This window comes from Epinephelus moara, chromosome 17, assembly GCF_006386435.1.
Source record: "Epinephelus moara isolate mb chromosome 17, YSFRI_EMoa_1.0, whole genome shotgun sequence".
Lineage (NCBI taxonomy): Eukaryota > Metazoa > Chordata > Actinopteri > Perciformes > Serranidae > Epinephelus > Epinephelus moara.
In genome coordinates this window covers 32,018,264-32,019,230 of record NC_065522.1, presented here as the reverse complement: position 1 = coordinate 32,019,230, position 967 = coordinate 32,018,264, and the positions used below count along the sequence as shown (strand labels likewise).

At 47.5% G+C, this 967-nt stretch overlaps 1 protein-coding gene across 1 annotated transcript in view; it reads left to right on the top strand.

The window, feature by feature from the left end:
- The window catches only part of LOC126403886 (butyrophilin subfamily 2 member A2-like), an 11,587-nt gene extending 10,626 nt beyond the window's left edge, over positions 1–961 (top strand). Inside the window, exons 9-10 of the mRNA XM_050066706.1 lie at positions 181–319; positions 484–961. Coding sequence (XP_049922663.1) covers positions 181–319; positions 484–623 — 279 coding nt within the window. The 3' untranslated portion in view covers positions 624–961. The remainder of the gene's footprint in view (positions 1–180; positions 320–483) is intronic.
- The last annotated feature ends 6 nt before the right edge of the window (positions 962–967 follow it).

The following is a 967-nucleotide window of genomic DNA, read 5'->3' as shown; positions in this document are numbered from 1 at the left end:
GTGTGTGAGTTGTGAGTGTGTGTGTGTGTGAGTGTGTGAGTGTGTGTGTGAGTGTGTGTGTGTGTGTGCGTGTGTGGGTTGGGATGCTGTTTAAAGGAGGCGGGGCTCTGTGGAGGTGAGACAGTGTTTACGTCCTGTACCGCCTGTCAGATGTTTCCTGATGTTGTCCCTTTGCTGCAGATCAATAAGCATTACCACGCGGTGAAAGGAAACGCGTTCAGTGTGGATCACGTGGATCAGGGAGTCACCTACTTCATCCAGCTCATAAAGACCATGCAGAGGACGAAGCCGGACTGGACCAAAGAGCAGCAGCTCAAAGGTAAAGACATGACGTTGTCTCTTCTAAAACTCATTAACACGTTAAATAAACGGTTAAATAACAGCCCATTGAGTCCTGTGATGGCCATAGGTCGGTTTGATCGATGAGCTGCAACGTGTTGATGTTCTTGTGTGTGTGTGTGTGTGTGTGTGTGTGTGCTTTAGGTGCGTTGGCGTGTTACATCTCAGGTGAGGAGCGAGTCACCCCTCTGTCATATGACGAGGTGGACAGCGTGACGCCATACGGAGACTTCGCCAACGACGTGGTTGCCAGAGCACAGTGGTTCTCCCACAATGGTTTCTGAGTGTCAGAACACTTCCTGTTTCTTCTTGGTGTTTAAGGAGCGTTTCTTCCTTCAACTCACCTGCAGCTCGTATGCATTGCTTGTGTTAGGTTTCAGACTGTCGTCCACCTGAACGAGTCTGAGCTCAGTTTTACTTTGATGTTACATTTATAGTGTTTAAGACACCGACAGTATTTATGTTTAAAAGTGGTTTTAAATGTAGTTTGCACCTCTGAACTGTTTTTTGTGTCTGCCCCGGTGATAGCTGAGGCTGATTTGTGCGTCCATCTGTCCGTCCCATTCTCATGACCGTGATAACTTCAAGAACGCCATGGGGGAATTTCTTTAAATTTGGCACAAACATT